Source organism: Rousettus aegyptiacus, unplaced genomic scaffold, assembly GCF_014176215.1.
Source record: "Rousettus aegyptiacus isolate mRouAeg1 unplaced genomic scaffold, mRouAeg1.p scaffold_m13_p_5, whole genome shotgun sequence".
NCBI classification, from domain to species: domain Eukaryota; kingdom Metazoa; phylum Chordata; class Mammalia; order Chiroptera; family Pteropodidae; genus Rousettus; species Rousettus aegyptiacus.
This window is the reverse complement of record NW_023416308.1, coordinates 114,737,148-114,764,953: the sequence shown is the minus strand read 5'-3', so window position 1 is coordinate 114,764,953 and position 27,806 is coordinate 114,737,148. Positions and strand designations below refer to the sequence as shown.

Sequence of the window (27,806 nt, the reverse complement as noted above, 5' to 3'; positions counted from 1 at the left end):
TGGGACGGGGGCCGAGTGGGCAGATCGGGAATCTCGCAGCCCTAGCCGGGCGGGCGCTCACTCTGGCCCCTCTGCACCGTGTGGCCACGGAGAATTGTGTGCGTCGTGTGCGCTCACACCTTTCACAGGGTGTGGCCACAGAGGCGCAGCGGGGAGGCGCCCCCAGGGGGCCTGCAGTCACTGCTCTGCCTGCTCTGTGGAGGGGATTTGTGGAAAGACAGGACCAGATTTTCCCTTGGTGGTGGAGTCTTTAAAGAATGACCTGGAGTGTAGGGGGAAAAGGGACCCCGATATTTGCCTGTTTGCCAGCACAGCACCAGGTCCCCAATAACTAGTTTTGAAAGTTTGGTCTTTCGGAATCCAGCCTCTGATTTCAGGGATCACATGACCCTCTGTGCACAACTTAGCACATGGTAGAGAGAGACTGGATTGTTTTTTGTGGGATGCAGTGATACCTTGGGGGGCTGTGGTGATATGTGAGGCCAAGGGAGCTGGAAGGGGAGGGAGGGAGAGGTTGAAGAGGCCTTGGAAGGCGTTTCAGGGCCTCCACACCCTTGTTGGGTCTACACCAGGGGAATAGGGTGGTTTTAAAGTCCTGGCTGAGACGGGCTGCCCAGGGAAACCCCTGAGGCAGGGCGTGGCACTCACTTCCTTTCTGAAGCTGAATGGGGAAGCTCCCTTCTCTTCTGCCCACTGGGATGGTGGTCTGGGCCAGGATGTGGTGGGCGAGTGTGAGTGTGGGGAGTAGAGGGAGCCCCAGGCTTAGGGGGCACTGCCCCCCTTGCTGTGAGCTGTGGGATGAGGGGGTGCGGGGGAGGATCTGGGACCTTGAGAGCTGGGCCAGCAGAGGGTGCAGGGTCCGGGGGGTTGAAGTTGGAGACTGGAGATGTCTCTCAAGCTCTGTCCTTAAGATGGTGCGTTCAGGGACGTCGGATAGAACAAGGACACAGGTGACTCACTCGAGGCTCAGTGCTAGCAGCACTGAACCCCCCAGCAGTGATTCAGGGGGCCTGGTCTGGGCAGCTCCTTGAGGAGCCCGCTCCACAGAGCTGAGGACTTGACCAGCCAGACTTGGTTCAGGGGGCGAGGCTTTAGGCCTAGGGCGAGACGTGAGAGGATGAACCGTGGGAGACCTGTGGGGGAGGAGGCCAGCATCGGTCAAGGGCAGAGAATGAGCTGGGGGTCCTCAGGGTCACCTCAGTCCCAGAGAGGCCCTGGGTAGAGGTGCCCGGGCACCACCAGGCTGGATTCTTTGGCTCGACTTGCAGTTGGCTGGCTGGGCCTGGCAGGGCTCACCACCCAGAGCCTGAGGAGCTGGTTTGAGGGGTTGGGGCAAAGCTGCGGGGGCGGAGGGTTGTGTGGGGCGCTGGGGTGTGGTCACCACCTTCCTCAGAACTTGGGAACCGCCTAAGGACAGGCAGAAGGGCAGACTGGGAGAGCTAGTCAGACTCCTGACAGGAACTCACCCCCCCACCAGCTCTCCCCCCACCAGCACTCCCAGCCGCCCCCAAGTTTCTCCCTGGAGCTGGGCTGATCATGTGGAAGGGACGTGGCCACTGGAGAGGGTTTAGAATGTTTGGCTGCTTTGGGTGGCGGTGGTGTCTAGGCCTTCTGCTCTGGGTGGCGGGAGTGTCTAGGGCCTTCTGCTCTCTCTTTGCCGCGATGGCTTCAGCCAGGCACCCAGGGAGCTGCCCTTTCCCCGGACTCATGGCCTGGGTGGGCCCCAGCAGGAAGAGGAGCCCCGCTTCTCTTCCTTCTCGCTGGCCTTAGTTCCCATTAGGGGGGCGGCTGGGTGGTTGTGGCTGGACGTCCTGGGTCCAGGGGTCAGTGTTTCACTGTGGCCTTGGGTCACTGTCCGCTAGCTCATGGCAGCAAGGTGTGTGTCATTAACCTGTGAAAGGGTCTCCCTCTGTCTGCGCATTGTGATCTTGCATTGCATTGCGGTGGGCCTGGAGGTGCCACCTCTGCTTGTGTCTGGGGCTTACTGGTCAGGGGACAGAGATGAGACTCTGCCCTGGTGGTGGAGGTTTCGTGGGGGCTGCAGGGCCTGTAGGTAGGTAAGGACTGAAGTAAGTTCCTCTGTCCTGGACAGGTTCCCAGTCCTGGAGTGTGTGTCCAGAGGCCCGCAGGAGGGTGAGGACAAGCCCTGGGCTTGAGGCCTTGGCCGAGCGAGGGGCTGCTCAGGGCCGGTCCGGGTGGGGCATCCTGCCCTGTCCCCGGGGGCCCGAGCGGAGGTTCTAGGGGAAGGGGAAGTGCCTGGAGCTGATCGGTGTCCTGCCGGGGTTGGGGGTGGCTCTTTGGCAGCTGGTCACCCTGCACTGGCGTGGCCTGACCGCTGGGCGGAGAGCTGGGCTGCAGTTGGGGCCGTGGTGGAGGCGCTGGTCTGGTGGGTGGGCACCTCTCAAGCTGTAATCTGCCCCCCACTGGGGAGAGCCAGTGGTTCTTCACCCTGCTCCCCGTGGAGGGAGCCACCGACAGAGGTGGCGTCCGAATCCCAGAGGTCCTGGGTTAAGGCCCACTCTTCCTGGCTCTGTGGCCAGGTGTGGGGACTTGTGGCTGGAGAATGTAGTGCTGCCCCCAGCCGCCTGTCACAAGGACGGGGGGGGGGGGAGTCCCTCTTGGTCAGGGGAGGAAGGGAGAAGCTCCCTCCCCACTGGAAGTGAGAACTGAGAACTGGGCTTCAGAGCAGCTCGTGCTGTGCTGGGGGAGCGGGAGGAAGCCCGAGTGGTTAGGGGAGAGGTAGGAAAAGGCTGCAGGGCGGAGCCCAGAAGGCAGCAGCTGGCTGGGGTGTGGGGGTGGGGCAGCCCTGGAAGTCGAGACCGAAAACTTCAGCTTGATGGTGAGAGGCGTGGAGAGAGCTGGAGTGATGGGGCTGGAAAAACTTCCTCCTGACGCGTCACGGGCTGGGCAAGGGAGCAAGATAGGCAGGTGCGCACCGGTGGAGGGAGATGGAGACCCTGGGCACCAGGTTAACAGGTATAGGTGCCCTTCACGATGGGCAGGGAAAGGGGCTGCCTGGACCGGTGTTTATTACGAGCAGGTGAAGGCGGCGGCTGTGATCAGCTCTGGGCTGCGAAGAACAGGGAACAGGGTCACGAGCGTCTCTGTGTGCACGCGGCGTGTGCGCATCCTTGTGTGTCTTTCTCTGAATGTCGCTCCAGTGCTCGCGTCTCTCATGTCTCATAGGGATGTTCCTCTTGATAATCCCCCACCTCCCCGGGGTGTACCTCCCAGAATCAGCTGAGTGTGGACGTTCTTGCTTCCAGCTCAGACTTTGGAGATGACTGCGCAGTTCTACCCCAGTTACGTAGGGCCTGTTTTTTTTTTTTTTTTTTTTCTTCTTTCCCCACCCAGACAGAGGTCTGGCAGCTGCATACGTAGAGGTCTGTTCGAAGGCTTCGGCCCTGGAACAGGTTCGCCTCTGGGTTTCTCCTTGCTCCTTTGGGATTGAGGGCCTGCCTGTTACGGCCGTTCCCATTTTTCTAGTGAGTGAAAATGTTTCTTCTTGCCCTGCCAGCACCTGGCTCTGGACAAGGGATCGATTCTCTTGGCCTTTACCTTCTGGGGCCAAAGAGAGTCTATAGGCGAGCTGGGTTCTAGGCAGCTCAGGACTTCCGAACCCTGGGGACAGAACCTCCATGAGCCTCAGAACCGAAGGCCCGTCAGATCCAGGGCCCCGGGATGCCTGGGACGCTGCCCGTTCTGGGTTTGATGACCCCCAACTGGACCAGGACGAGGCCCATCTTCCTGTGGGTGTGTCTCTCTCGTTCTCACTCTTCCTCCCTCCAGCACAGGTTTCTCTCCTCTGCGTATCTCTCTTGCGCATCTCTCTCTGTGGTTTCTCATCCTGTGTGTATATTTATTTGTGTCTTTGTCCCCCTACCTGGGTACAGACCATTGGCCTTGCGGTCACAGGACCGCGGGCTTGCATTTCAACCCCGTCCCATACCTGGGCACGTCCTCTCACCTCTGGGGCCTGTGTCTGCATCTCTGAAATAAGCATTTTAATTTTTAATCGCATAGGGTTGTTTGGGAACTGAACGAGACCCCCCCCAGGCGTGGAACTTAGAGCACAGAGCCGGGCGCACCGGAGGAGCGCCAGGGCTCGGGGCTTGGGGGTTTTCTGTCCACGTGGAGCCTTCTCGCCGTCTTGGGTGTGTGGTGAGTGTAGACGAGAGTAGCTCGCCCCTCCGGGTGTGTGTGTTGTCTGTGACTATCCCAACCCCTCATGCTGGTTTGTAAGTGTCGGGGCTTCCCCCCTGGTGGCGGTTTCTAGCTCGGGTGGTGAGTCATTTCGTTCTCCACGGCATGGGGACTGCTGCTCCCTGGCCCGCGTCGAGGGCGGGCCGCTTCGCGCATGCGCGGGCCGCCGTGCGGGCTGGAAGTTTCATGACCGTCCGTGTCCTCGCGGTGGGTGGGATTGCTTCTCCGTCCCTTGCGGTGGCATTTCTCGTGTCCGTCCGGTCCTGGACGTATGTGCGAACTCGCGCTTCTCTGGGGTGCAGCTTGTCTTCGGCTTTGGGGCATGGGCCTGTCTCTTGGAGAACGTGTGTGTGTCTGGCCCTGTCACCTCGGCACCGGTGCTGGCTGCAGGCCCGTCTTTGACCCCTGCGGCCGTCGGGCCGAGCCCCGTCCGCGGTTGTCTTCCCGCTGGCTTTTGAGAAGAAGGAGCTCTGTTCCCTGGGAGCGGGGCCTGGGGTGGGGGAATGCTTCCTTGGAGGTCACATCTGGTGGAGGCCGACTGCCCAGGGCGAGGCGTCTGCTTCCTGGAGCTGGCCAGGTGTCGCTCCCAGTCTGCAGAGGTGGCGCGGGCAGAGGCCCGCTTCTCTGCACATCCTCAACGCGGTTCTAAACGGACAGGACGGCCTCGTCTTCCTGTCGTCTTCTGGTCTGAATGAACACTGTCCCTGCCATCTCAGATGTGTCCTCTCAGCCTTGTGGCGGGAGTGGTCTCCCCGTCTCACTCCTCTTCTGCCCTCCGAGCGGCCGCTCTGCCCCAGCGGGTCTGCACTCCAGCCCTGCTGGTCCCTGGAGCGCTGAGGATGCTGTGAACCGGTGTCCGGGGGAGCCCTGGCGGCCAGCTAGCAGGCCTGGGTTCCAGGGCCCTGATACTCCCCCGTTCTCACATCTGGACCTTAGTTTCCGCATGGGTAAACAACAGGTCTCATAGACCCGTCTGTAGTGGTGGAAACGTTCTGTGTCTTGCTGTCTTAATTTGGTAGCCACGTGTGACTATTGAGCTCTTGAAATGCGGCTACCATGTTGGACGGCAGGGCTGTAAGCTTTCTTCTGTCTCCCACGGCTCATGACACTTGGCTGAATGTGCAGAATTCCCCAGAGCTCCAAAGACCCTGCTTTAGGTAGCAGCAGGGTAGAGCCCTCAACCCCCCACCCCCACCCCCTGGCAGCCTGGCTTCCCCTGGCACGTGTGGGAGGAGAAGCAAGGACCAGCTGGGCTTGGTACAAGCTCCAGGGGGCGGGAGAGATGGAGTCCTGATGGCTAGGACTCCAATTCAGAGAGCAGCAGGCCCTTGCCGCCGCGGCCTCGAATCCCCCATCAGCACCCCCATGTCCATCCGAGTGGCCCAGATTAGATGGGGGGGGGAGTCCTTCATGGCTGTGCCAGGAGGCTGCTGAGCCAGAGCAGGCAGGGCGGTTGGCAGCCCCACCAGGCTGGGAAGCCAGCGGGTGCCCCACTCGGGCCAACCTGCAGCCTTGGGTTCAGTGAATCCTCCTTTTCTCAGGGGCTGCGGACCCCTCTCTACTCAGAATGGCCTTCTCCTCCTTTCTTCAGCGGCAGCCTGAGTCGAGGCATATAGCAAGTCCCTCCTGGGCCTGCCAGCGGTGCTTCTGGGGACTCCTGGCCTGGGGCTCCCTCCCAAGGAGCCGTCAGGGAGGCCGACTGCCTGTGTCCGCTGGAGCCCCAGCCCCTCTGGCAGCGGGGTCTGGCCGGTGAAGCATTTGGTCGACTGCTTTTAGGCGTGACCCTTAGCATGTTTGGAGCTGTTGTGGCCACAGTGACTCATTGGGGAAAGGGAGAGGGTGGGGCCAAGATGTGGGCGAGGGTGAGCTCGCCCTCCCCCCTCGCCAGCTGCTGGCTCAGCACCAGGATGCTGGGCTGAGACGTGGGGCCCCACTCAAGGAGGAAGAGAGGGGTGCCAGGGCGATTGGTGGCCTCAGAGATCTGAGAAGCCCTTAGGCCGGAAGCCTTTTTCCTTCCCTGCCCTGCCCGGCTCCTGTCTGCAGGGCGGGCTTCTCAGTGCCGCTTGCTGGGGAGGCACCGGTCTAAGTTCCAGCTTCGCTGTCTCATGTGAGGGTCAGTGTGACTTCCTGCAGCGGCTCCTCTGCCTGTCGGGAGGGGAGGAGGTGTTGGCCCGGCTCACACCTGTGCCAACAGGCTGCTCGCCTCCTGGAAGCACCTATGCTCATGAAGAGACACATCATAAGTGCAGCAGGTGTGAGTTCAGGCGATGGGGACACGGGGGTCTGGTATTGCCACCCGCGCCGTGATCCGCCCGATGTTGGACCACATAAGCCCGTAGATTTCCAAGTGTCATAGTCCTGTCCTCAGAGACAAACTCGAGTGCTTTCAAGACCCCATGTATATTTCATTCCCTCTAAAAGTCTCCTCCGCCTTCTGGAACATTCTGAGGCTGATTTGGTCACCTCACTTATAATGTATATCTGGGACGAGAACCACATCTTAAATCGCCATCTCCGGCACCTAGAGTCCACTCAGTAATTCGGCGCTGGCCTGCGTCATGTCTGCCCCTGGCCACTTTGCTCTCCAGAGTCCAGGACAGTGTGGGACACATGAGAGGTGATCAGTATGCGTGGACTTACCGATCGATTCACGGATTTCTGGGTGTGTAAGCCGTTTTAGGGCGGAGCTTTGGGTGAGCTGCTCTGTGATTTATAGCATCCCCCACGTTAGTTTCCCAGACAGGCTTCGAGGTGACGCTGCCGCCACCATTCTGTGTGGGTGACCGTGAGCTAGGGCCGTATCCTGAGTCCTGCCTGCTTGCTGTCTTTCCAGGGCGCCTCTCGCCCTGACAGCTCATCCTGTGGCCGGAGGGTGTCTTTGCTCCTAAGTGCCTGCACCTATGGGGGCCTGGCTCAGGGCCCAGCGTGGGCAGCCAGATGGGCCCTGACTCATCACGTCCCCGAGGCAGCTCAGCTGGACTCCAGCCTCTCATGTTGGGGCCGGTGCTTGGGGGAGGGGGGGCGGTGAGGCTGGGGCTTCCTTTGTTCGGCCCTGTGGCAGGGCTCGTGGAGCTCCCTGCTGGTGAGGGTCTCCCTGGACCCGAGGACTGGGTTTGACAGGGTGACTCAGAGTCACCGCCACCAACATCCCTACTTTCAGGCCTGTCAGCTGCCCCCAGTGCTGGAGACACTGCTGAGTGTCTGGCCTCTGAGGAGTCACGTGGTTAAAGCTGCCGCTCTGAGGGGGTGTAGGGAATGAGACACAGCCTCGGGGCCAAGCCCGGGTGTCGTGGACCTGGGCCGAACTGGCCTCCATCTCTGTCTCTCCATCTGAGAGGCGGAGACTGTCGCGGCTCCCTCCTGAGGCTGGTGTAAAGGTCCGAAGGAGGACGTGTGTGTCGCGAGGCTCCCGTGCGCCAGAGCTTTCCACGCACGCTCGCTCCCCTTCCGTGCTCGCGGAAATCCTTTATCGCTGCCGTTTGCACGGATGAGGAGGTTCAGGGAAGTTAAGTGACTTGGCCAGGGTCACACAGCCGGGAGGACGCGGAGCCAGGATTGGACTCCGAGCCTGGCGTCCCCCTTTCCGGGTACCCCGGCTAGAGAGTCGCGTATGAATGGAACTGATGACAGCAGTGGGGGTTGGGGTGTTGGTCCGGCCTGGGGCAGAGGACGCCCAGCTGTTCCTCCCGTCACCGCCGATGGGCGATGGGGGTTCTTGTGAGCCGATTGTTGAGCGTGGGATCGTTGTGAACTTTCCCCTAGGCTGTGTGACCGAGAGATTCGCCACGAGAGAGACTGAGGAGAGGACAGGAAGGAGGGGCGGGCTCCTGGCAAGGCATTTGCTCCTGAAGAGTCCTGCTGAAGGTCAGTAGGGGGTGTGAGAGAGGTGGAGGTGACCGGACGGGGCTGGGGAGACCCCGGGTGGCCTTGGGAGGCAGGGTTTGGGTGGAAGAGGGGCTGGTGACCTCCGAGGCCGGTGGCTTCCTGTCCACTTTCCGTCTTTGCTGAGCCCTGGAGCACTGTGGGCACCTTGGGGATGGCGCTCCACGCCGCCTCATCGCTGTGCCTCGCGCCCCAGGGTCCTGAGCTCATTCCCTTCCCTCATCCCAGATGGAGAAGGAAGAGGAGACGACCCGGGAGCTGCTGCTGCCCAACTGGCAGGGCAGCGGCTCCCACGGGCTGACCATTGCCCAGACGGACGACGGCGTCTTTGTGCAGGAGGTGATGCAGAATTCCCCTGCGGCCCGCACTGGGGTGGTCAAGGAGGGTGAGTCACCTCAGGGTGTGGGCTGGGTGCTGGGCTAGGGTGGGTGAGGGTGGCGGAGGGAAGGGCAGGGGGCGGGAAGAGGGGCCACCTGGCTGGGGAGGGCCTGGCCCCAGTGCCGTCAGGCTGGTCAGTGCCCAGACCCCGCCGTGTCTTGCCCACAGTCCTTGCAGGGGGGGTCAGTCATGGAGGGTGGTGGAGACGTAGTCCTCAGCTCCGACTGCACCGCTCACCAGCTCTTGCCACTTTTGACTCTCTAAGCCTCAGTTTCCTCATCTGTACTCTGGGTGTCACCACACCTGCCTTGCAGGGTGTCAGGACATGCACTAAATGCACGTCGGCCAGGGCGCCAGGCATGCAGTGGTTGTGTGTTGTTTCCCTGAGACCCCCCCCCTTCTTGCCCCTCTCTGCTCAGGGGACCAGATAGTGGGCGCCACCATCTACTTCAACAACCTGCAGTCCGGCGAGGTGACGCAGCTGCTGAGCACCATGGGGCACCACGCCGTGGGGCTGAAGCTACACCGCAGGGGCGACTGCTCCCCTGAGCCTGGCCAGACCTGGACCCACGGAGTCTTCAGCTCCCACGGCTCCGAAGTGGTTCTGGTGAGTGCTTCGCCCGCCCGTCCGCGCCCTGAGTCCCCGCCCCCGGCAACACCGGCCAGGGCCTGCTGGCCCCGCCCCCCGAGCCTTCCGTCTGCCTGCTGGGCCGCCGCTCTTGTCCTCTTGTCGTTCCTTCTCCTAATCTCACCCCCTCTGTCTGTCTGCTGGGCCAGTCTGTCTGTTCCTCTTCACGTGCACCACGCGGCTGACGCTGCCCCTAAGCGCCTTCTGCAGTCTCTTCTGAGTGCCGCAGCGTGGGAACTGACTCCTGCTGTCTGGTCCTAGATGCCGGGAGGAAGGTCGGCCGCTCTGCCACAGCCTTTGAAACGATTTCACGGGTGCCTAGCTCTGCCTCACAGACCGAGGGCTGGACTCACCTGCGAGGCAGAGGCTGGGCAGCAGAGTGCTTGGGGGACGTTTTCCTGCTCCTTCTGATGGCTCGTTCACGTAACAGATAATGGTCCTCGAAGTGGAAGTGTTCACCCGAGCACAAGCGGCCTCAACAAATACTTGGCAGGGGCCTTTGGGAAGAATCCCTTCCCGGTTAAACAAGCACACCAGTGAGTCGAGAGGAGAGCCTCAGGGTCAAGTCAGTGTAGAGCTGGTGGCCCGGAGGTGTCCCTGGTATTTGACAGGCTGATTTGAGTCTAGAACTGTCCGTAAACCCCCCTCCCAGACTGCGCAATCCAGGAGTCTGCACCCCCCTCCCCTTGACTTGCTTCCTGGAGTTCCGCCAAATAATTTCTGTTTTCCTCTGTGCCGTGGCTGTCAGCCCCTCTCATCGGCCCCCTGCGTGCGCTGTGCCCCAGGAGGCTCCGTGGACCTCCGTTAAGGTCCCAGCTTCTTTGGGAGACAGGCAGCCATGTTGTCAGCTGGGCTGTGGCCGGGCGTGTGTAACTCGGGCAGACTCTGCTGCAACCTCTGCCGGGCATGTCTTTCTGCAGAGCGGGGATGACGAGGAGTATCAGCGCATCTATACCACAAAGATCAAGCCTCGGCTGAGGTCGGAGGACGGAGTGGAAGGGGACCCTGGGGAGACCCAGAGCCGCACCATCACCGTGACTAGGAGGGTCACGGCCTACACAGTGGATGTGACCGGCCGGGAAGGAGCCAAGGACATCGACATCAGCAGCCCTGAGTTCAAGATCAAGATTCCACGGCACGAACTGACGGAAATCTCCACTGTGGGTGTGGAGGCCCAGCCTGGGATGACAGTGATCAGACTGCCCTCGGGCTCGGGAGCAGTGTCTCCAACCACAGGCTCTGCTGTGGACATCCGAGCAGGGTCCATTTCCGCTTCGGGACCAGAGCTCCAAGGTGCTGGCCACTCGAAGATCCAGGTCACCGTGCCTGGGATAAAGGTGGGAAGCCCGGGAGCCAATGTCAGTGCAAAGGGCTTGGCCTTGGGCGGCAAAGGGGGCATCCAAGTTCCAGGAGTGGACGTTTCGTCTTCTCTTGGGGGTGGGGCAGTAGAGTTGCAGGGCCCATCACTTGAGAATGGCAATAATGGGAAAATTAAAATACCAGCCATGAAGGTGCCAAAATTTGGTGTCCCAGGAGGGCCCGAAGGCCAGGCGCCAGAGGCAGGGTTGGCTGCTTTCACACCCGAATTCTCTGTGGGGCACAAGGAGGGTAAGCCAGGTGTGACCATTGGCGGGAACATCCAGACCCCTCGGCTAGGAGTTGTTGCTCCCTCTGCCAATATTGAGGGGCTTAAGGGGAAGCTGAAGGGCCCCCAGATCACTGGGCCGTCACTTGAGGGAGAGCTAGGACTGAAAGGAGCCAAGCCACAGGGGAGCATAGGGGTGGACATCTCTGCTCCCAAAATGAAGGGCGGCATCACTGGCCCCAGTGTGGAAGGTCGAGCCTCTGACATGGATATTCATGGGTCTGGGGGCAAACTAAATATGCCCAAGACGAAAGTCCAGAAATTCTCTGTATCGGGTTCTAAGGGAGAGGGAGCTGGCGTTGATGTGACACTGCCCACAGGTGAAGTGACCCTTCCTGGGATCTCTGGGGATGTCAGCCTGCCCAAGGTGGGCACTGGGGGTCTGGAAGGGAAGCTGAAGGGTTCTAAAGTCAAGAGTCCTGAACTGATTACTCAGACACCTAAAATCTCCATGCAGGATGTGGATCTGAGCCTTGGCTCCTCCAAACTGAAAGGAGACATTAAAGTTTCTGCTCCAGGAGTGCAAGGTGATGTTAAAGGCCCTCACGTGGTAGTTAAAGGTTCCAAAGTGGACATAGAGACACCCAGCCTAGAGGGGACTCTGGCAGGCCCCAAGCTGAGTGGTCCTTCTGGGAAGATGGGAACCTGCAGTATCTCTATGGCAGATGTAGATTTAAATGTGGCTGCACCTAAAATGAAAGGGGGTGTAGACGTCACACTCCCGAAAGTAGAAGGGAAAGTCAAAGTCCCTGAAGTTGATGTCAAAGGCCCCAGAGTGGATGTCAGTGCTCCAGATGTGGATGTTCATGGCCCAGAATGGAACCTGAAAATGCCTAAGATGAAAATGCCCAAGTTCAGCACTCCAGGAGTCAAAGGGGAAGGTCCAGATGTAAATGTGAATCTACCCAAAGGAGATGTCAGTATTTCTGGGCCCACGATCAACATGGAAGCCCCAGATGTCAACATAGGAGGCCTGGGGGGCAAACTTAAAGGCCCTGATGTTAAGTTGCCTGAAGTGAGTGTCAAGACACCAAAGATCTCCATGCCCGATGTAGATTTGCATGTTAAAGGCACAAAGATAAAAGGAGAGTATGACGTAACGGTACCAAAGCTTGAAGGAGAGCTGAAAGGCCCCCAGGTGGACATCAGTGTTCCAGATGTGGACATTCATGGCCCAGACTGGCATCTGAAGATGCCCAAGATGAAAATGCCCAAATTCGGTGTGCCAGGGTTCAAAGCAGAGGGCCCAGGTGTGGATGTGAACTTGCCCACGCCTGATGTGGATGTTTCTGGGCCCAAGGTGGACATTAGTGCCCCAGATGTGAGAATTGAGGGACCAGAAGGAAAATTGAAAGGACCCAAGTTTAAGATGCCAGAGATGAATATCAAAGCCCCAAAGATCTCCATGCCAGATGTGGACTTACATTTGAAAGGCCCTAAAGTAAAAGGAGAATATGATGTCACAGTGCCAAAGGTTGAAGGTGAGATTAAAGTTCCTGACGTTGAACTTAAAAGTGCCAAATTGGACATTGATACTCCAGAAGTGGATGTTCATGGCCCAGACTGGCACCTGAAGATGCCCAAGATGAAAATGCCCAAGTTCGGCATGCCTGGCTTCAAAGGAGAGGGCCCAGAAGTGGACGTGAACCTGCCCAAAGCTGACATTGGCATCTCAGGACCCAAGGTGGATGTCGAAGTTCCAGATGTGAATATTGAAGGTCCTGAAGGAAAGCTGAAAGGTCCCAAGTTTAAGATGCCTGAGATGGACATCAAGGCCCCAAAGATCTCCATGCCTGATGTGGATTTGCATTTGAAAGGTCCCACAGTAAAGGGAGAATATGATGTTACAGTGCCAAAGCTGGAAGGTGACCTGAAAGGGCCAAAAGTAGACATCAATGCCCCAGACGTTGAAGTCCATGGTCCTGATTGGAACCTGAAGATGCCCAAGATGAAAATGCCCAAATTTACTATGCCCAGCCTCAAAGGCGAGGGCCCAGAATTGGATGTGAAGCTGCCCAAGGCTGATGTGGACGTTTCTGCACCTAAAGTAGATATTAGGGCTCCAGATCTGAGCCTTGAAGGACCTGAAGGGAAGTTGAAAGGGCCCAAGTTTAAGATGCCCGAGATGCACTTCAAAGCTCCTAAGATGACTCTGCCAGATGTTGACCTCAATCTTAAAGGACCCAAAATGAAAGGAAATGTAGATATGTCTGCACCAAAAATAGAAGGTGAGATGAAAGTTCCAGATGTAGACATCAAAGGCCCTAAAGTAGACATTAAAGCACCAGATGTGGAAGTACAAGGCGGAGATTGGAGTCTCAAAATGCCCAAGATGAAAATGCCCAAGTTCAGCATGCCCAGCTTAAAAGGCGAGGGCCCAGATGTGGACGTAAACCTGCCCAAGGCTGACATTGATATCGCTGGACCCAAGGTGGACATTGAAGCCCCAGATGTGAGCCTCGAGGGACCAGAAGGAAAGCTGAAGGGTCCCAAGTTTAAGATGCCAGACATGCACTTCAAGGCTCCCAAGATCTCCATGCCTGATGTGGACTTACACTTGAAAGGCCCCAAAGTCAAAGGGGATTTCGATGTGGATGTCTCTGTGCCCAAGGTAGAAGGTGAAATGAAAGTGCCAGATGTTGACCTCAAAGGACCCAAGGTTGACATCGACGTTCCTGATGTGGATGTTCACGGCCCAGACTGGCACCTGAAGATGCCCAAGATGAAAATGCCCAAGTTCAGCATGCCAGGCTTCAAAGGAGAGGGCCCAGAAGTGGATGTGAACCTGCCCAAGGCTGACATTGATATCTCTGGACCCAAGGTGGACATTGAAGCCCCAGATGTGAGCCTTGAGGGACCAGAAGGAAAGCTGAAGGGTCCCAAGTTTAAGATGCCAGACATGCACTTCAAGGCTCCCAAGATCTCCATGCCCGATGTGGACTTACACTTGAAAGGCCCCAAAGTCAAAGGGGATGTTGATGTGGATGTCTCTGTGCCCAAGGTAGAAGGTGAAATGAAAGTGCCAGATGTGGACATCAAAGGCCCCAAGGTTGACATCGACGTTCCTGATGTGGATGTTCACGGCCCAGACTGGCACTTGAAGATGCCCAAGATGAAAATGCCCAAGTTCAGCATGCCTGGCTTCAAAGGAGAGGGCCCAGACGTGGATGTCAACCTGCCCAAGGCTGACATTGACATCTCTGGACCCAAGGTGGACATTGAAGCCCCAGATGTGAGCCTTGAGGGACCAGAAGGAAAGCTGAAGGGTCCCAAGTTTAAGATGCCAGACATGCACTTCAAGGCTCCCAAGATCTCCGTGCCTGATGTGAACCTGAATCTCAAGGGGCCCAAACTAAAGGGTGATGTAGATGTGTCTTTGCCTGATGTAGAAGGTGAAATGAAAGTGCCAGATGTAGACCTTAAAGGACCCAAAGTTGACGTCAGTGCTCCAGATGTGGATGTTCATGGCCCAGACTGGCACCTGAAGATGCCCAAGATGAAAATGCCCAAGTTCAGCATGCCTGGCTTCAAGGGAGAGGGCCCAGACGTGGATGTCAACCTGCCCAAGGCTGACATTGACATCTCAGGACCCAAGGTGGATGTTGAAGTTCCAGATGTGAACCTTGAAGGTCCAGATGCAAAACTAAGAGGTCCTAAATTTAAGATGCCAGAAATGAATATAAAGCCTCAGAAGATATCCATGCCAGATGTTGGTTTACATTTGAAAGGTCCTAAAGTCAAAGGAGACTATGGTATAACAGCCCCAAAAGTAGAAGGAGAGATAAAGGCTCCTGATGTCAACATCAAAGGCCCCAAAGTGGACATTAATGCACCAGATGTGGGAGTTCATGGCCCAGACTGGCACCTGAAGATGCCCAAAGTGAAAATGCCCAAGTTCAGCATGCCTGGATTCAAAGGGGAAGGACCAGAAGTGGATGTGAACCTGCCCAAGGGCGACATTGATGTCTCTGGACCTAAGGTGGACATCGATGCTCCAGATGTGACTATCGAAGGTCCAGAGGGGAAACTAAAGGGTCCCAAATTTAAGATGCCAAGCATGAATATACAGACACACAAAATCTCTATGCCTGATGTTGGACTTAATCTGAAAGCCCCTAAACTGAAAACGGATGTGGATGTTTCCCTTCCTAAAGTGGAAGGAGACTTGAAAGCTCCTGAAATAGATGTGAAAGCCCCTAAGGTGGATGTGGATGTTGGTGATATTGACATTGAATGTCCCGAAGGAAAGTTGAAAGGTCCTAAGTTTAAGATGCCAGACATGCACTTCAAGGCCCCCAAGATCTCCATGCCTGACGTGGACTTACACTTGAAAGGCCCCAAAGTCAAAGGGGATGTTGATGTGGATGTCTCTGTGCCCAAGGTAGAAGGTGAAATGAAAGTGCCAGATGTTGACCTCAAAGGACCCAAAGTGGACATTGATGTCCCAGATGTGAATGTTCATGGCCCAGATTGGCACCTGAAGATGCCCAAGATGAAAATGCCCAAGTTCAGCATGCCAGGCTTCAAAGGAGAGGGCCCAGACGTGGATGTGAACTTGCCAAAGGCTGACATTAATGTTTCTGGCCCCAAAGTGGACATTGATGCACCTGATTTGGATATTGAGGGACCCGAAGGGAAATTAAAAGGCTCTAAATTTAAAATGCCTAAGTTGAATATCAAACCTTCCAAGATATCCATGCCAAATGTGGACTTCAATTTGAAGGGACCCAAACTGAAAGGAGAGATAGATGCTTCTGTGCCAGAACTGGAAGGTGATCTCAGAGGTCCGCAAGTTGATATCAAAGGTCCCAGTGTGGATGTGGAGGTGCCTGACGTTGATCTGGAATGTCCTGATGCAAAGTTGAAGGGCCCTAAGTTTAAGATGCCTGAGATGCACTTCAAGGCCCCCAAGATCTCCATGCCTGATGTGGACTTACACTTGAAGGGCCCCAAAGTCAAAGGAGATGTCGATGTGTCTGTGCCAAAATTGGAAGGAGATTTGAAGGGCCCCAGTGTGGATGTGGAAGTGCCAGATGTTGATCTGGAATGCCCTGATGCAAAGTTGAAAGGCCCTAAGTTTAAGATGCCAGACATGCACTTCAAGGCTCCCAAGATCTCCATGCCCGATGTGGACTTACACTTGAAAGGCCCCAAAGTCAAAGGGGATGTCGATGTGTCCGTGCCCAAGGTAGAAGGTGAAATGAAAGTGCCAGATGTTGACCTCAAAGGACCCAAAGTGGACATTGACGTCCCTGATGTGGACGTTCACGGCCCAGACTGGCACCTGAAGATGCCCAAGATGAAAATGCCCAAGTTCAGCATGCCAGGCTTCAAAGGAGAGGGCCCAGACGTGGATGTGAACCTGCCCAAGGCTGACATTGACATCTCTGGACCCAAGGTGGACATTGAAGCCCCAGATGTGAGCCTTGAGGGACCAGAAGGAAAGCTGAAGGGTCCCAAGTTTAAGATGCCAGACATGCACTTCAAGGCTCCCAAGATCTCCATGCCCGATGTGGACTTACACTTGAAAGGCCCCAAAGTCAAAGGGGATGTCGACGTGGATGTCTCTGTGCCCAAGGTAGAAGGTGAAATGAAAGTGCCGGATGTGGACATCAAAGGCCCCAAGGTTGACATCGACATTCCTGATGTGGATGTTCATGGCCCAGACTGGCACTTGAAGATGCCCAAGATGAAAATGCCCAAGTTCAGCATGCCAGGCTTCAAAGGAGAGGGCCCAGAAGTGGATGTGAACCTGCCCAAGGCTGACATTGACATCTCTGGACCCAAGGTGGACATTGAAGCTCCAGATGTGACTATCGAGGGTCCAGAAGGAAAACTGAAAGGTCCTAAGTTCAAAATGCCTGAGATGCACTTTCATGCCCCCAAGATCTCCATGCCTGATGTGGACTTCAACTTAAAGGGGCCTAAAATTAAAGGAGATGTTGATGTTTCTGCCCCAAAGATGGAGGGAGAGTTAAAGGGTCCAGAATTGGATGTCAAGGGCCCCAAATTGGATGTCGACATGCCAGATGTAGCTGTGGAAGGCCCAGATGGCAAATGGAAAAGTCCTAAATTTAAGATGCCAGACATGCACTTTAAAGCTCCCAAAATCTCCATGCCAGACATTAATCTACACTTAAAGAGCCCCAAGGTCAAGGGAGAGGTGGACGTAGATGTTCCTAAATTGGAAGGTGACTTCAAAGGACCAGACCTCAAAGGTGACATCAGTGGCCCAGATATTGACATTGAAGGACCAGAGGGCAAATTGAAAGGCCCCAAGTTCAAGATGCCTGATATGCATTTCAAAGCCCCAAATATTTCTATGCCTGATGTGGACTTAAATCTGAAAGGACCAAAAATCAAAGGGGATGTAGATGTGTCTGTGCCTGAGGTAGAAGGTAAAATCAAAGTACCAGATGTGAACATCAAGGGCCCCAAAGTAGACATAAATGCGCCTGATGTTCATGGCCCAGACTGGCACCTGAAGATGCCCAAGATGAAAATGCCGAAGTTCAGCATGCCCGGCTTCAAAGGAGAGGGCCCAGAAGTGGATGTGAACCTGCCCAAGGCTGATGTTGACATCTCTGGACCCAAAGTAGACATCGAAGGCCCTGATGTTAACATTGAAGGACCCGAGGGAAAGCTCAAAGGTCCTAAGTTCAAAATGCCTGAGATGAACATCAAAGCTCCCAAGATCTCCATGCCTGACTTTGATTTGCATCTGAAAGGTCCCAAGGTAAAGGGCGATGTGGATGTATCTCTGCCTAAAGTGGAAGGTCCTGATGTTGATATCAAAGGGCCCAAAGTGGACGTTGATGTTCCAGATGTGGATGTTCACGGCCCAGACTGGCACCTGAAGATGCCCAAGATGAAAATGCCCAAGTTCGGCATGCCTGGCTTCAAAGGAGAGGGCCCAGAAGTGGATGTGAACCTACCCAAGGCTGACATCGATGTCTCAGCACCCAAAGTGGACCTCGAATGTCCAGATGTGAATGTTGAAGGACCTGAAGGAAAGTGGAAAAGTCCAAAGTTTAAGATGCCCGAAATGCATTTTAAGACTCCAAAGATATCCATGCCAGATATTGATCTTAATCTAACAGGTCCAAAAGTGAAAGGAGACCTGGATGTTACAGGTCCCAAGGTAGAGGGAGATATGAAAGGCCCTGAAGTTGACCTCAAAGGCCCCAAAATGGATATTGACGTCCCCGATGTGGATGTTCATGGCCCAGACTGGCACCTGAAGATGCCCAAGATGAAAATGCCCAAGTTCAGCATGCCCGGCTTCAAAGGAGAAGGCCCAGAAGTGGATGTGAACCTGCCCAAGGCTGACATTGACATCTCTGGACCCAAGGTGGACATCGAAGGCCCTGATGTTAACATCGAAGGACCAGAAGGAAAGTTGAAAGGTCCTAAGTTCAAGATGCCTGAGATGAACATCAAAGCACCCAAGATCTCCATGCCTGACATTGACTTAAACCTAAAAGGTCCCAAAGTAAAAGGTGATGTGGACGTTTCCCTTCCTAAAGTGGAAGGTGACCTAAAAGGCCCTGGAATTGACATCAAAGGGCCCAAAGTGGACATTGATGTCCCCGATGTGGATGTACATGGCCCAGACTGGCACCTGAAGATGCCCAAGATGAAAATGCCCAAGTTCAGCATGCCAGGCTTCAAAGGAGAGGGCCCAGAAGTGGATGTGAACCTGCCCAAGGCTGACATTGACATCTCTGGACCCAAGGTGGACATCGAAGGCCCTGATGTTAACATCGAAGGACCAGAAGGAAAGTTGAAAGGTCCTAAGTTCAAGATGCCTGAGATGAACATCAAAGCACCCAAGATCTCCATGCCTGACATTGACTTAAACCTGAAGGGTCCCAAAGTAAAGGGTGATGTGGACGTTTCCCTTCCTAAAGTGGAAGGTGACCTGAAAGGCCCTGGAATTGACATCAAAGGGCCCAAAGTGGACATTGATGTCCCCGATGTGGACGTTCATGGCCCAGACTGGCACCTGAAGATGCCCAAGGTGAAAATGCCCAAGTTCGGCATGCCTGGCTTCAAAGGAGAGGGCCCAGAAGTGGATGTGAACCTGCCCAAGGCTGACATCGATGTCTCAGGACCTAAGGTGGACATCGAAGGCCCTGATGTTAACATCGAAGGACCAGAAGGAAAGTTGAAAGGTCCTAAGTTCAAGATGCCTGAGATGAACATCAAAGCACCCAAGATCTCCATGCCCGACATTGACTTAAACCTGAAAGGTCCCAAAGTAAAGGGTGATGTGGACGTTTCCCTTCCTAAAGTGGAAGGTGACCTGAAAGGCCCTGGAATTGACATCAAAGGCCCAAAGTTAGATTTAGATGCTCCTGACATTGACATTCATGGCCCAGAAGGTAAATTGAAAAGTCCAAAACTAAAGATGCCTGACATGCATGTAAACATGCCCAAGATCTCCATGCCAGAAATTGACTTGAACTTGAAAGGCTCAAAGCTTAAGGGAGATGTTGATGTTTCTGGCCCCAAAGTAGAAGGTGACATTAAAACTCCCAAGTTGGATATAAAGGGCCCAGAAGTGGACATTTCTGGTCCTAAGGTCAATATTGAAGGCAAGTCCAAGAAGTCTCGTTTTAAGCTTCCCAAATTTAATTTTTCGGGCTCCAAAGTTCAGACACCTGAGGTGGACGTCAAAGTTAAAAAGCCAGATATTGATGTAACAGGCCCCAAAGTTGATATCAATGCTCCTGATGTTGAGGTCCAAGGAAAAGTGAAAGGCTCCAAGTTCAAAATGCCTTTCCTGAGTATTTCATCTCCTAAAGTTTCTATGCCGGATGTGGAGTTAAATCTGAAAGGTCCTAAAGTCAAAGGAGACATAGATGTTGCTGGTCCAAATTTAGAAGGTGACTTTAAAGAACCCAAAGTGGATATTAAGGCACCAGAAGTTCATCTTGATGCACCTGATGTGGATGTTCACGGTCCAGACTGGAATTTGAAGATGCCCAAGATGAAAATGCCCAAGTTTGGTGTGCCCGGCTTAAAAGCAGAAGGGCCTGACGTGGCTATGGATCTGCCAAAAGGAGATATCAAGATAGAAGGTCCCAGCTTGGACGCTGAGGGGCCAGAAGTAAATGTGGAAGGGCTAGAAGGAGGCTTAAAGGGTCCCAAATTCAAGATGCCAGAGATGAACATCAAAGCACCCAAGATCTCCATGCCTGACATTGACTTAAACCTGAAAGGTCCAAAAGTAAAGGGTGATGTGGACGTTTCCCTTCCTAAAGTGGAAGGTGACCTGAAAGGCCCTGGAATTGACATCAAAGGGCCCAAAGTGGACATTGATGCTCCTGATGTGGACGTTCATGGCCCAGACTGGCACTTGAAGATGCCCAAGGTGAAAATGCCCAAGTTCAGCATGCCTGGCTTCAAAGGAGAGGGTCCAGAGGTGGATGTTACCCTCCCTAAAGCTGACCTTGATATTTCTGGCCCCAAAGTGGACATTAATGCCCCAGATGTGAATATCGAAGGTCCCGATGCAAAACTGAAGGGTCCCAAGTTCAAGATGCCAGAGATGAACATCAAAGCTCCCAAAATCTCTATGCCGGACTTTGATTTGAACCTGAAGGGCCCCAAAATGAAGGGTGATGTGGATGTTTCTTTGCCCAAAGTGGAAGGTGACCTAAAGGGCCCTGAGGTGGACATCAAGGGCCCTAAAGTGGACATTGACGCTCCTGATTTTAACATCGAAGGCCCAGAAGGGAATTTGAAGGGGCCCAAATTCAAGATGCCAGAAATGCACCTAAAGGCTCCCAAGATCTCAATGCCTGATATTGATTTAAACCTGAAGGGCCCCAAGGTGAAAGGTGATGTGGACCTTTCCCTTCCCAAGATTGAAGGAGATCTGAAAGGCCCTGAAGTTGACCTCAAAGGTCCGAAAGTGGACCTCAGTGCTCCTGATGTGGACGTTCATGGCCCAGACTGGCACCTGAAGATGCCCAAGGTGAAAATGCCAAAATTCAGCATGCCTGGCTTCAAAGGAGAAGGGCCAGAAGTGGATGTGAACCTGCCCAAGGCTGATGTTGACATCTCTGGACCCAAAGTGGACATCGAAGGCCCTGATGTTAACATCGAAGGACCAGAAGGAAAGTTGAAAGGTCCTAAGTTCAAGATGCCTGAGATGAACATCAAAGCACCCAAGATCTCCATGCCGGACTTTGATTTGCATCTGAAAGGTCCCAAGGTAAAGGGCGATGTGGACGTTTCTCTGCCTAAAGTGGAAGGTGATCTGAAAGGCCCTGAAGTTGACCTCAAAGGCCCCAAAGTGGACATCGATGTCCCCAATGTGGACGTTCATGGCCCAGACTGGCACCTGAAGATGCCCAAAGTGAAAATGCCCAAGTTCAGCATGCCCGGCTTCAAAGGAGAGGGCCCAGAAGTGGATATGAACCTGCCCAAGGCTGACATCGATGTCTCAGGACCTAAGGTGGACATCGAAGGCCCTGATGTTAACATCGAAGGACCAGAAGGAAAGTTGAAAGGTCCTAAGTTCAAGATGCCTGAGATGAACATCAAAGCACCCAAGATCTCCATGCCTGACATTGACTTAAACCTGAAAGGTCCCAAAGTAAAGGGTGATGTGGACGTTTCCCTTCCTAAAGTGGAAGGTGACCTGAAAGGCCCTGGAATTGACATCAAAGGCCCCAAAGTGGACATCGATGCCCCCGATGTGGATGTTCATGGCCCAGACTGGCACCTGAAGATGCCCAAGGTGAAGATGCCCAAGTTCAGCATGCCCGGCTTCAAAGGAGAGGGCCCAGAAGTGGATGTGAACCTGCCCAAGGCTGACATTGACATCTCTGGACCCAAGGTGGACATAGACACTCCCGACATTGACATTCACGGCCCAGAAGGGAAACTGAAGGGCCCCAAGTTTAAAATGCCTGACTTGCATCTCAAGGCACCCAAGATCTCCATGCCTGAAGTTGACCTGAATCTGAAGGGTCCTAAAGTAAAGGGTGATGTGGACGTTTCTCTGCCCAAAGTGGAAGGCGACCTCAAGGGCCCCGAAGTAGACATTAAGGGCCCCAAAGTGGACATCGATGTTCCAGATGTGGATGTTCATGGCCCAGACTGGCACCTGAAGATGCCCAAAGTGAAAATGCCCAAGTTCAGCATGCCCGGCTTCAAAGGAGAGGGCCCAGAAGTGGATGTGAACCTGCCCAAGGCTGACATTGACATTCCAGATGTGAATATTGAAGGTCCAGATGCAAAACTGAAGGGCCCCAAGTTCAAGATGCCAGAGATGAACATCAAAGCACCCAAGATCTCCATGCCTGACATTGACTTAAACCTCAAAGGTCCAAAAGTAAAGGGTGATGTGGACGTTTCCCTTCCTAAAGTGGAAGGTGACCTGAAAGGCCCTGGAATTGACATCAAAGGGCCCAAAGTGGACATTGATGCTCCTGATGTGGACGTTCATGGCCCAGACTGGCACCTGAAGATGCCCAAGGTGAAAATGCCCAAGTTCAGCATGCCTGGCTTCAAAGGAGAGGGTCCAGAGGTGGATGTTACCCTCCCTAAAGCTGACCTTGATATTTCTGGCCCCAACGTGGACATTAATGCCCCAGATGTGAATATCGAAGGTCCCGATGCAAAACTGAAGGGCCCCAAGTTCAAGATGCCAGAGATGAACATCAAAGCCCCCAAAATCTCCATGCCTGATCTTGACTTTAACCTGAAGGGCCCCAAAATGAAGGGCGATATGGATGTGTCTCTGCCCAAAGTGGAAGGTGACCTCAAGGGCCCTGAAATTGACATCAAAGGGCCCAAAGTTGACATTGATACCGAAGGTCCAGAAGGAAAATTGAAGGGGCCTAAATTTAAGATGCCAGAGATGCACATTAAAGCCCCCAAAATTTCTATGCCTGACTTAGACTTAAATCTGAAAGGGCCAAAAGTAAAGGGCGATGTGGATGTTTCCCTACCTAAGGTGGAAGGTGATCTGAAAGGGCCAGAAGTGGACATTGAGGGTCCTGAAGGAAAAATCAAAGGTCCCAAATTTAAGATGCCTGATGTGCATTTTAAAACTCCACAAATCTCCATGAGTGACATTGACTTGAACTTGAAAGGACCTAAGGTAAAGGGAGATTTGGACATTTCCATTCCTAAACTGGAAGGAGATATGAAAGGCTCCAAAGTGGATGTGAAAGGCCCTAAGCTGGATATAGACACTCCTGACATTGACATTCACGGCCCAGAAGGGAAACTGAAGGGCCCCAAGTTTAAAATGCCTGACTTGCATCTCAAGGCACCCAAGATCTCCATGCCTGAAGTTGACCTGAATCTGAAGGGTCCTAAAGTAAAGGGTGATGTGGACGTTTCTCTGCCCAAAGTGGAAGGCGACCTCAAGGGCCCCGAAGTAGACATCAAGGGCCCCAAAGTGGACATTGATGTTCCAGATGTGGATGTTCATGGCCCAGACTGGCACCTGAAGATGCCCAAAGTGAAAATGCCCAAGTTTGGTATGCCTGGCTTCAAAGGAGAAGGACCAGAAGTGGATGCGAACCTGCCCAAGGTTGACATCGATGTCTCAGGACCCAAGGTGGACATTGATGTTCCAGATGTGAATATTGAAGGTCCAGATGCAAAACTGAAGGGCCCCAAGTTCAAGATGCCAGAGATGAACATCAAAGCCCCCAAAATCTCCATGCCTGACCTTGATCTGAACTTGAGGGGCCCCAAAATGAAGGGTGATGTGGATGTGTCTCTGCCCAAAGTGGAAGGTGACCTCAAGGGCCCTGGAATTGACATCAAAGGGCCCAAAGTGGACATTGATGCCCCAGATGTGGATGTTCATGGCCCAGACTGGCACCTGAAGATGCCCAAGGTGAAGATGCCCAAGTTCAGCATGCCCGGCTTCAAGGGAGAGGGCCCAGAAGTGGATGTGAACCTACCCAAGGCTGACATTGATGTTCCAGATGTGAATATCGAAGGTCCAGATGCAAAACTGAAGGGCCCCAAGTTCAAAATGCCTGAGATAAATATCAAAGCCCCTAAAATCTCCATGCCTGATGTTGATCTGGATTTGAAAGGACCCAAAGTCAAAGGAGATTTTGATGTGTCCATTCCTAAGGTTGAAGGTAGTTTGAAAGGCCCAGAAGTAGACCTTAAAGGTCCAGGTCTTGATTTTGAAGGCCCTGATGCCAAATTCAGTGGCCCAAATTTGAAGATGCCATCACTGGATATATCTGCCCCTAAAGTAACTGTTCCTGATGTCGATTTGCATCTCAAGGCACCCAAAATCGGAGTTTCTGGTCCCAAATTAGAAGGTGGTGAACTGGACCTCAAGGGACCCAAACTTGATTTAGAAGCTCCAAATTTAGACGTACACATGGACAGCCCAGATCTTAACATTGAGGGGCCAGATGTTAAAATTCCCAAATTTAAGAAGCCCAAGTTTGGATTTGGGGCAAAAAGCCCCAAAGCTGACATCAAATCACCTTCACTGGAGGTGAGTGTTCCTGAGGCAGAGCTGAATGTTGAGGCTCCTGAAATCAGTGTTGGTGGCAAGGGCAAGAAGAGTAAATTTAAAATGCCGAAAATTCACATGAGTGGGCCTAAAATTAAGGCCAAGAAACAAGGATTTGATCTGAATGTCCCTGGGGGCGAAATCGATGCCAGTCTGAAGACTTCTGATGTAGATCTGAATGTTGCAGGGCCAGATGCCACACTTAAATCTCCTAAAACCAAGAAAACCATGTTTGGAAAGATGTACTTCCCAGACGTAGAATTTGACATTAAATCGCCTAAATTTAAAACGGAGGCTCCCCTCCCTAGCCCCAAATTGGAGGGTGAGATCCAGGCACCTGATTTGGATATTGCTTCACCGGGGATTAACGTGGAAGGTCCCGACATCAAGCTGAAGGCTCCCAAGTTCAAGGTGCCAGGTGTGGATGTCTCAGGTCCCAAAATAGAGGGTGATTTGAAAGGCCCCAAGGTGCAGGCAAACTTGAACGCACCTGACATCAACATTGAAGGCCCAGATGCCAAAGTCAAAGGCCCGTCATTTGGCATTTCTGCCCCTCAAGTCACCATCCCTGATGTGAACGTTAGCTTGAAAGGACCAAAGATCAAGGGCGATGGCCCCAGTGTGGGACTAGAAGGACCAGACGTAGATCTGCAAGGTCCAGACTCGAAAATCAAGTTCCCCAAGTTTTCGATGCCCAAGATTGGTGTCCCTGGTGTGAAAATAGAGGGTGGAGGAGCTGGGGGCCATGTCCAGCTGCCCTCTCTAGAGGGAGGTTTGAGCGCACCGGATGTTAAGTTCGAAGGGCCTGACGTGTCTCTGAAGGGGCCAAAGGTAGACTTGCCTTCAGTGAACCTCTCGATGCCAAAAGTCTCTGGACCTGACCTGGACTTGAACCTGAAAGGACCAAGCCTGCAGGGAGACCTGGCTGTCTCCGGTGACGTCAAGTGCCCGAAAGTATCAGTAGGTGCTCCCGACCTAAGCTTGGAGGCACCTGAAGGTGGTTTTACACTTCCCCAAATGAAGCTACCCCAGTTTGGCCTCTCCACTCCAGGGGCCGACTTGGACGTCAATGTCAAGGGGCCACGAGTTACTGGAGAACTAAAGGGGCCGGGCGTGGATGTGAACCTGGGCGGCCTGAACCTGAAAGGGCCTCAGATCTCCGGCCCTCAAATCTCAGCACCAGATGTGGACTTGAACTTGGAAGGACCAAAAGTAAAAGGGAGCCTCGGGGTCACTGGTGAGATGAAAGGCCCCTCTGTTGGAGGAGGTGTCCCAGGCATCAGTGTTCAGGGCCTAGAAGGAAACCTCCAAATGCCTGGAATGAAGGCCTCTGGATGCGACATGGAGCTGCGAGGTGTCAACGTGAAACTCCCCACAGGGCAGATTTCCGGCCCTGAAATCAAAGGCAGTCTGAAAGGTTCCGGAGTAGGTGTCCACGGTGCCGCTCCCGACATCAGCGTGAAGGGGCCTTCGTTTAACATGGCATCTCCCGAGTCAGATTTCGGTGTCAGCTTGAAGGGCCCGAAAGTCAAAGGAGGTGTGGATGTTTCAGGGGGTGTCAGTGCCCCAGATATCAGCCTCGGTGAAGGGCATATGAGTGTCAAAGGTTCCGGGGGTGAGTGGAAGGGACCCCAGGTTTCCTCTGCTCTCAACTTGGAAGCACCTAAGTTTGCTGGAGGACTTCATTTCTCAGGACCAAAGGTGGAAGGTGGTGTGAAAGGAGGCCAGATTGGACTCCAGGGTCCTGGACTGAGTGTGTCTGGGCCTCAAGGTCACTTGGAAAGCAGATCTGGAAAAGTAACATTCCCCAAGATGAAGATTCCCAAATTCACCTTCTCTGGCCGAGAGCTGGTTGGCAGAGAAGTGGGAGTGGATATTAACTTCCCTGCAGTGGAGGCCGGTGTCCAGGCTGGTGCCGGAGAGGGCGAGTGGGAGGAGTCCGACGTGAAACTTAAGAAGTCCAAAATCAAAATGCCCAAGTTCAATTTTTCCAAAGCGAAAGGGAAAGGTGCTGTGACCAGCTCACCGGAAGCGTCCATCTCGGGGTCCAAAGGTGACCTGAAGAGCTCGAAGGCCAGCCTCGGCTCTCTGGAAGGGGAGGCAGAGGCCGAACCATCTTCGCCCAAAGCCAAGTTCTCCTTATTTAAAAGTAAGAAGCCGCGGCACCGCTCTAATTCCTTCAGCGACGAAAGGGAGCTCTCTGCACCTTCCACCCCGACCGGGACTTTGGAGTTTGAAGGTGGGGAAATGGCGCTGGAAGGCGGCAAAGTCAAAGGGAAACAGGGGAAGCTGAAGTTTGGTACCTTCGGTGGCTTGGGGTCAAAGAGCAAAGGTCACTATGAGGTGACTGGGAGTGATGACGAGGCAGGCAAGTTACAGGGGAGTGGAGTGTCCTTGGCCTCTAAGAAGTCCCGACTGTCCTCTTCCTCCAGCAATGACAGTGGGACCAAGGTTGGCATCCAGCTTCCCGAGGTGGAGCTGGTGGTTTCCACAAAGAAAGAGTAGCAGGCCTTTGTGTACATATGTGTATAAAACTACACCAGCCTGGGGTGTGTTTGTATATAATCTCAGAGAGAAACACACCCGCAGCCTCAGCAGTAATGCAAAGATCTGGCCTCCGCCAGCCCCGCGCGCTGGGAAGCCGGCCGCATTTAGGCTCCCGGAGCTTTGCAGATAGGCGAAGAGTTACAAGGTCATCCAGCCCGTGTGCAGAGTCAACAGTATTTGCCTTAAGATTTCAGTTTTTTTTTTGTTTGTTTTGTTTTGTTTTTTTTGCATTGAATGCTGAGAGCTCCTGTTTACTATGCAAGCTTTTGTGTTTATTATCCTCATTTTTACTGAACATTGTTAGTGTTGGGGTAATGGAAACCCACTTTTTCATTGTAATGACTTTGGGGGCTTTTGTTAGTAAGGGTGGGGTGGGGTAGAAAGCAGTAGAGAGGGCCAGCCCTCTGTTTCTCCTAAGATTGGTTCTATTTACACAGCAAACACCCAAAATGGTGAAGAGGAACGGCAGGCTGGGCAGGCTGGGCGTGTGGGTGTTTTTTAGAAGGCTTCAGCATTGCTTTTTTTTTTTTTTTTTTCCCCCTGGGGCAGTGGTCCCAGCCAGCGTGGTGTTCATGGTGAGAGGGAATTAGAACCTCTTTGCAAATTGGCCAACCCACTAGCTCTACACAAGGGGCTTCCATTCTGTGTTTTTTAAGAGAAACGTTTTCTTTCTGGCCGCCATGTTCCTGATATTAGTTCTGATCTCTTTTAACAAATGTTATGATTAAGAAAATTTCCCGCACTTTACTGGCAAATTAATTGAGAGTGTAAGAAAATTGATGCTGTTAAAGGCAAATAAAGCTGTTTATTAACCCTGACGTCTCGTGCCTTTGCATTGCGTGTCAAGGGGATGAAGCCGGGGGAGGCTCTACACCAGCCCTGACAGGTCGCTGCATCTACCCAGTGGCATTGCTGGCTTTATTAATGGCAATGGGAGGAATTCTTGGCTTCTCACGGTGAGGCTGGCCGTGCCATTGCTGAGAAAGCAAGAGGAGCGTGGCATGTTGGCAGCC

At 53.8% G+C, this 27,806-nt stretch overlaps 1 protein-coding gene across 14 annotated transcripts in view; it reads left to right on the top strand.

Annotated features, from left to right (window-relative positions):
* AHNAK (AHNAK nucleoprotein) overlaps nt 1-27,611 on the top strand; it is a 29,076-nt gene extending 1,465 nt beyond the window's left edge. Inside the window, exons 2-6 of one of the 14 annotated variants that reach the window (XM_036220243.1) lie at nt 7,966-8,067; nt 8,314-8,470; nt 8,883-9,070; nt 10,012-10,428; nt 11,194-27,611. In XM_036220243.1, coding sequence (XP_036076136.1) covers nt 8,314-8,470; nt 8,883-9,070; nt 10,012-10,428; nt 11,194-26,751 — 16,320 coding nt within the window. In that variant the 5' untranslated portion in view covers nt 7,966-8,067 and the 3' untranslated portion in view covers nt 26,752-27,611. Of the gene's footprint in view, nt 1-7,965; nt 8,068-8,313; nt 8,471-8,882; nt 9,071-10,011 lie in introns of all 14 variants that reach the window. The other 13 variants (XM_036220242.1, XM_036220247.1, XM_036220238.1 and 10 more) reach the window with 13 other exon arrangements.
* The last annotated feature ends 195 nt before the right edge of the window (nt 27,612-27,806 follow it).